Source organism: Dipodomys ordii, unplaced genomic scaffold, assembly GCF_000151885.1.
Source record: "Dipodomys ordii isolate 6190 unplaced genomic scaffold, Dord_2.0 Scaffold109, whole genome shotgun sequence".
Taxonomy (NCBI): domain Eukaryota; kingdom Metazoa; phylum Chordata; class Mammalia; order Rodentia; family Heteromyidae; genus Dipodomys; species Dipodomys ordii.
In genome coordinates this window covers 1,135,307-1,143,373 of record NW_012267325.1, presented here as the reverse complement: position 1 = coordinate 1,143,373, position 8,067 = coordinate 1,135,307, and the positions used below count along the sequence as shown (strand labels likewise).

The window sequence follows — 8,067 nt, the reverse complement described above, 5'->3', positions numbered from 1 at the left end:
GGAGGGAGGGAGGGAGGAGATCTCTACACTGAGCATAGGCTTTTCTTGTCATTGTTTCTTAACAATACAGTATACAACTAGTTACCCAGTATTGTGATCATATTATCTATTATAAGTAATCTAAACACGAGTTAAAGTCTACAGAAGGATATGCACAAATTACATACAAACACTATCATTTTTTATATAAGAGACAAACATCAGTGGGTTTGGGTATTCGTGGAGGTTCTTGAATAAATCCTACATAGATACTGAAAGATAACTACATTGTCTTTCATATTATTAGGGAGTGATGACCCCATCCATCCTTAAACATAACACTTATACTTGCATCTTTATACTTTCCATCTTGTCATTTTCAAAACCCTTATGACATTTTTTTTCTATTTCTGTTCATTTATACTCCTCAACTGTATATCTTTTGGTGCTATAAAGCATTTTTTAACAACTCATTCTTCTTGGAAAACTACTTGTGAAAATTATTTCAGGCCTGAGACAAGGTAGATTCCTCCAGAAGAATTTATTCTTCCAGATACCTAATGGTACTATCAGTCTAGGAAAACTTTTTTTTTTGGGGGTCCGGTCATGGGGCCTGAACTCGGGGCCGGGGCGCTGTCCCTCAGCTCTTCAGCTCAAGGCTAGCACTTTACCACTTGAGCCACAGCGCCACTTCCGGCTTTTTTCTTTTTGCTTATGTGGTGCTGAAGAATCGAACCCAGGGCCTCAGGCATACAAGGCAAGCGCTCTACCACTGAGCCACCTTCCCAGCTCAGTCTAGGAAAACTTTAAACTCTGTTTATATGTGTTTATAGCTTTCCACTTGTTGTGGGGGGGGGCGGGGTGGAAGGCAGCAGTAGTGATGTTTTGTTTTGGGAGTGAGACAACACAATGTGAATATTGATTGCTAACGTTACGTGTATGACTTCAGAGGCACATTTTTCCCTGTTCTACTCAGCCTCAAGTAATATTCCTTGAAGTCTCTGGGACTTTTACTCTGAGAAGGATGATTTTTGGAGTCTTTGATGGATTAGTGGGTTACCACCAGAGAGACATCTTCCTTATGAAGAGCCATAGTGTTGTCTTCTGTCTTCTTTGGTAGGTCATGAAAACTGATACCTGATTTATAAGATTTAATAACAAAACAAAACCTTCAAGGTATAAATACCCTCAGAATACTACTTAGCAATGTGGCATTCCCCCTTCACTGATTGTAGCAGATATTTGACTTTTTAAATGTTTTACCTAATAATATATTTTCAGAGGAAGCCTTGACTAAATGATACAGCCTTTTAGTGGAAGACTTGATTCAAAATAACCTAAGTTATCTTCTAAACATCTTCTAGTTATTGATCTTGCTAATCTACTACTCTAGTATGCAATTGCTTTGCTCTTCTGTATTATATTGATTTTACTCTTTTACTCTCATTTTGAGAAGAAAAATTACATCAGTATGATTTCAGAAGGCATGGGGATAAAGGACATGTTCATTTTCTGAATTACTTCATTATAAAACTAGTGGCCTGCAGCAACTTATTTACCAATTTTTTGCTATTAGACAACTGGGTTGCTTTGCATTTTTGTTATTTTTCATTTACTTACCTCACATTTTTACTCCAAGAAATATCTGTCACCAGGTGTCTGGTTTATAGGAGCTCGCTCCTATCATCTTAACTACTTGCTGAGATAAGAAAGATCTTGATTTGAGGGAAATCCAGGCAAAAAAGTTGGTAAGAACCCTCCCCCCTCAACCAATAAAAAGCTGGGTACAGTGATGCATACCTATCATCCCAATGTATTGGAAATGTAAATAGAAAGATTATAATCCAGGTATGCACAAGGCAAGGCCCTGCTCATTAAACTAATGAAAGCAATAAGAGCTGAGGGTATGATTCAAATGGTAAAGCATCTGACTAGTAAGAGCAAGGCCCTCAGTTCTAATCCCAAAACTGCCAAGAAAAAGAAAGAACTATAAGAATGAAGAAAGAACCACAAAAGAGGTATGAAGATTATTCACTGAAGCATTTAATAGTTTAATATTACTCGAATTAAGGTAACAATAACTTGCTAAATAATTTTTGTTATACCTATAATTTGTAATACTGTGTAGATAATAAGAATGAATGAGAGAGTTTCTTTCTATGCTCATCTATATAGATCTCCAAGCTACACTACTGAATTCAGAGACAATTTTTATCTTATGGTAACACTGGTGTTAAGGGAATAAAAAGGACACTTTTCAAAAAGTTATCTGGAAGGTGTATCAAGTAACTTGACAGTAGCAGCTTCCTTTCTAAGCAGAGGGATAGGAAAAGAAATGGAAATAATATCTTTCCATATATGTCTTTGATACTTGAACTGTGTTACTAAACTTCCTTTTCAAAACAATAATTCCTTTTTGAGGATAAAAACTTCTAAGCCTTTTCTGAGATGTATACAGCTGACATAAGACCCCTGCAGCATTCACCTGATGTGAGTATTAAGAAAGACTTACACTGAATGAAATTCATTTCACCATGTTCCAACAAGATGTAGAGCTGAAGAATAAGTTGCGGGCAACCTTCCAGGTAGGTCTCAAATAGCCTGAGCATGCTCAAATCAGTCACTCTATCAATAACTTCATGCTGCTCAGTTTGCTCCTCCATGAAGTTCTGAGTATTGCTGGTATATTTGAAAGCCACGTGGTAACCCTTTTTTAAAGCAAACCAGTACCTGCAAAGTAAATATGAGCATTCATTCACATATTTTTTAAAAATTAAATTTTAAATGATGCATAAGAATATAATTAATCATTATAGGTGGTGTCATGGATGTTTCAATGCACATATATATTTCAGCTTAGATATATTTATCACCTTATCTGCCACCTCAAATGATAAAGGCAGTGATGCTTCTGGCTCAGCTTATTTTAATAGTTTCATAATGGATCTCTCTAGTTCTACTCTTAGTCTCCAATAACCTATTCTCAGCACAGCACTCAGAGTTCTTTAAATGTAATTCTTATGTCACTCTTCTGGACATAATGTTCCCTTAATTTCCATCACATTGGATAAAACCCAAAGTCATTACCATATCATTACCATAAGGCCCTCAATAACATGCTTCCCCCAATACCACTACAACTGTCTTTCCATCTCATTTCTCTCGCTGGTATTTCTTTTTCTTTCTTTTTTTTTTTTTTTTTTGCCACTACATCTATGTAGAACTATTCTAAATCGCACATATATGAAGCTGGTCCCTAAATTTCATTCATATTTCTATTCAATTATCACTTCTTCATTAAAGCCTTCCAGAACACATCATCTAAAGCAGCATCTCCATCAAATTCTATCTCTTTACTGTATTTTTTTTCAAATTACTTACCACACAACACATTAATGACTAACCTCTTTATATATTCTGGATATTAATCTCTTATCAGATGAAGACTTTTTCCCATTCTCTATGCTGTCTCTATGCTGTTTCTTTTGGTGTACAGAAGCTTTTTAATGTGATGCATAGTCATCTATTAATCTATGCACTTATTTCCAGAGATATTGGAGTCCTTCCCATTCAAGAAATAATTGTCTGTGGCTATGTCTGGAAGTAATTCCTCTATTTTCTCCACTAGTAGTTTCAAAGTTTTAGGTCTTAGTTTAGTGTCTTTAATCCATTTTGAATTGATTTTTATACAGGGTGAGAAACACTAGATCGATTTTCAGTCTTCTATTTATCATTAGCCAGTTTGTTGAGAAGGCTCTTTTCTTAAATGTATGTTTTTGGCATTTTTGTTATAAATAATATGTAGCTGCATGGCCCTACTTCTGGGAATTCTAATCTATCCCATTGGTTTATATGCCTGCTTTTGTGTCAGTATCATGCAGTCTTGATTGCTATGGTTTTGTAGTATAATTTGAGGTTTGGTATCCTGATACTGACAACATTGTTCTTTGGCTACTTAGGAATTTCTGCACTTTCATATGACTTTTTTGACTATTTCTTTCTATTTCTATAATGAATGACATTGGAATTTTGATGGATGGCACACTGCTTCCTGTAGACTAATCATGTCCACAATATTAATTCTACTAATGTAAGGACATAAGGGACTTTCCTTCTTCTAATGTCTTACTCAATTACTTTCTTTAGTGCTTTTGAGTTGTCATTGTAAAAGTTCTCCATCTCTTCAGTTAGGTTTATTCCTATCTTTTTCTTAGGCTACTATGATAGAATTGTTTTCCTGATTTCTTTCTCAACATGTTCATTACCGGTACATAGTAAACCAACTGATTGTTGTATGTTGCCTTTGTTTACTTACTTTGATGATAATGTTTATCAGGTTTTCTGAAAACGTCCTTGGGATCTTTAAATACAGAATCATATCATCTGCTATAGGAACCATAGAATCATATCAAAACGCCTAGAAATTGATCCATTTCTTCTGTATGTTCCAATTGACTGGAATATAATTTTTAAATATTTCTTAATAAAACTCCAAATTTCATTGGTATTTGTTGCAATGTCCTCTTTTTCATCTCTATTTTTATTATTTTAGGTCAAATCCTTCTTGCTTTTGGTTAGTTTGGTTAAGTTTATGGCTCTTGCTAATCTTTTCAAAGAACCAAATCTTTGTTTTGAGGATTACTTGTATTGTTCCTTAAGTCTCTATTACATTGATTTCTACCCTGATCATTATTTCTTCCTGTCTACTAACACTGGAAATTTCTTATTCTTGTCTTTCTAAGACCTTGAGGGACAACATTAGATTCTTTGAGATATTTCTTCTACTATAATGTAGGCACTCAGAGCCAATGAATATTCTTAGATTTTCCTTTACTATATGCAGTAAGTCACTTTCATTTAATTCTAAGAATAATTAATATACTCCTTGATCTTTTCAATAAATCACTGATCATTTAAAAGTGTATATCATAGCCAGGTGCTGGTGGCTCACACTTATAATCCTAGCTACTCGGGAGGCTGAGATCTGAGGATCACAGTTGTTGGAAGCCAGCTAGGGCAAAAAAGTCCATGAAACTTTTTTTTTGGGGGGGGAGGTCCAGTCGTGGGGCCTGAACTCTGGGCCTGGGCACTGTCCCTCAGCTCTTCAGCTCAAGGCTAGCACTCTACCACTTGAGCCACAGCGCCACTTCCCGCTTTTTTTCTTTTTGCTTGCGTGGTGCTGGGGAATTGAACCCAGGGCCTCAGGCATGCAAGGCAAGCGTTCTACCACTGAGCCACCTTCCCAGCCCCATCCATGAGACTTTTATCACAAATTAACCACCAGAAAACCTGAAGTGGTGCTGTGGCTCAAACTGGTAGAGCACTAACCTCAAGCACAAAAGCTCAGGGACAGTGGCCAGGCCCTGAATTCAAGCCCCACCACTGAAAAAAGGGGGAAGGGGGAGTAAATAGAAGTGGGGGGGGTGGGTTCTGGACTCCTTTTCTTGCATCTGGGTACTATACACACATACATGCATATATCTAGCTGGTGGGCACCTGTGCATCTTTGGAGAATTACCTTTTTTTTTCTTTGGCTTATAGCCCCACTGGTAGGTATTCACCTTTCTCTCACATTTTACTCAGTGTACTGAACGAATTACATTTCCCTAGTGGCTAAAGATGTTGAATTTCTTAAAATATTTTTTGTTGGTCATTGGTTGTGGATAATTTGGCCCATATTTATGAAGTATAGATAATTTGATCCACTTCTCTTTTTTATTTATTTTTGCTTCATACTTGCTAGGCAGGCACTCTTCAGCTTGAACCATGCCTTCAGTACTAATGTGGCTTACTTTTATGAACTATTCTAGTTTTCCACTTACTTCTCACTATTTGTCTTAGTATGTTGCCACTTCTTGGGCTAAAGAAACATAAAGAGAAAGAAGAAAAAACAATCTTTGCTTATCTGGCTGACATCTTTTACTAACAGCCAACCTAATTCAATTTTTTCCTTTTACTCTATCTTAATTATTCACATATACAAAATGCTTAAAATTAAAAATAGAAAGTACAAAAAGTCTTATGGTAGAAAACTTAGTCCTACTCCCTTAAGCCAAAGACTTGCTTTCACCATGACCACACGTCACTGTTACTAGTTTCAAATGGACTTTCTAGAATTTCTTGATGAGTATGTAAGCAATTACAAACATCTTTACACTTAAAAATACATCTTGGAGCTGAGCATGGGGAGCTCATGCCTGTAATTCTAGCTACTCAAGAGGCTGAAATCTGACGATTGCAATTTGAAGCCATAGAAGTCTATGAGACACTCATCTTCAATTAGCTACCCAAAAAGCTGAAAATAGAGCTGTGGATTAAGTGGTAGTGCATTAGCCTTGAACGCAAAAGTTCAGAGACAGCATCCAAGCCCTAAGTCCAAGCCCCATGACCAGCAAAAAAAAACAAAAAACACCTTGGACATCTTATCTCATAAAACACGTTCTGGATATGTATTATTTACATGTGTACAACTATCATAAATTTCATGAAAGAGAACTCCTGCATCTAAAAGTATACAAAAGTATGCCACATATTTGCAATAGAATCAAACTATCTTCCACAGAGATTGTACCAAACCATACTCTGATCAAAGTCTGAGAGCATCATTTTCCTATGCCATATTATCACTGGGAATTTTGCAAATTTAATGGATGAGGAATAATAACTCAGTACAACTTCTACTGGCGTTTTCATTATGAATACGGCTTAACATTTTTTATATAACTCAAGACCAATTTATATTTTCTTTTGTATAAGCTATCTTATTTTTTTCTATTTTCCTTTTGAATGGTTTTCTACATTTTGACTTTCAGTTATTGTTTGCTTGTTTGTTTTCAGTGCTTGTTTGTTTGATTGCAGTGGTAGAGTCAAACCCAGGACCTTGTATGCTAGGCAAGTACACTACCAATAAATCACATCCCAACCTGGAAGTTTCTAAACATTAGAGAATTCTGTCTCTATCCTTTGTCTCCTATAAGTTACAAATATATTTTCTTGTTAACAGTTTTTCTTTTGGCATCACTTTATTTTTGTTTGGAGAATTCTACTTTTGTTTACTGACATGCACTTAGTTTATAGTCAGATCTACTTTTTTTTTTTTTTTTAGTCATGGGTGCTGAACTCTGGGCCTGGGTGCTGTTCCTCAGCTCTTCAGCTCAAGGCTAGCGCTCTACCACTTGAGCCACAGTGCCACTTCCAGTGTTTTTCTGCTTATGTGGTACTGAGGAATTGAACCCAGAGCCTCATGCATATGAGGAAAGCACTCTACCACTGAGCCACCTTCCCAGCCCCCAGAGCTACTTTTTTATAGGCTCAATATTTTGAAGCCCACTTTTCTGAAATTATGAAGTAATTTTCCTATGCTTTCTCACAATACTTGTATGGGGTGTTATCACATTAATTATTTGTTTCCACTGAAATCTTTTTAGTTGTCTATTCTCTTCCCTGACATATAGCCCAAACACGGTATCTTCAATTGTCTAATTTCTAAAATTCTAAATTGTCTAAAGTTTTTTGGGCCTGGGCACTAGCCCTGTGCTCTTCAGCTCAAGGATAGCACTCTTACCATTTGAGCCACAGCACCACTTCCAGTTTTCTGGTGGTTAATTGGAGATAAGAGTTTCATGGTTGTTCCTACTTGGGCTGGCTTTGAACCACAATCCTCAGATCTCAGCCTCCTGAGTAGCTAGGATCACAGGCATGAGTCACTAGCACCTGGCTAAAGTTTTTAAAGTTGACTTAAAAAAACTTTACTATTACTGCATATAGCAATGCTTGCTTCCTACTTATCCTAGACAATTTCTAAATTCTGTAACCTATCTAGTATACAGAGAAAAACATTTTTCTTGTCTTTGAAGGTTGCATCTGGAGGGATAAAAATGCTGTGCTGGAAATAAAATTATCTCAGGTTATCTTTCCAGATAATCCTGTGGAATGTCATACTATGATTATGGGAACTGAAGAAATAAAATACAGCATTTTAAAAGCTGCCTCATGTATATCTCTATATTTACATTCTAAACTTTTTCTCCAGATTATGTGTATGGTAGTACATACTATGCATATTTTATTTCTCTTTTTCAATTTTTT

General features: G+C 36.1%; 1 protein-coding gene across 1 annotated transcript in view; it reads right to left on the bottom strand.

The window, feature by feature from the left end:
* Positions 1-8,067, bottom strand: part of Xkr9 (XK, Kell blood group complex subunit-related family, member 9) — a 29,298-nt gene that overhangs the window by 4,005 nt on the left and 17,226 nt on the right. The window contains exon 3 of the mRNA XM_013028435.1: positions 2,492-2,709. Within this exon, the coding sequence (XP_012883889.1) occupies positions 2,492-2,709 (218 nt within the window). The remainder of the gene's footprint in view (positions 1-2,491; positions 2,710-8,067) is intronic.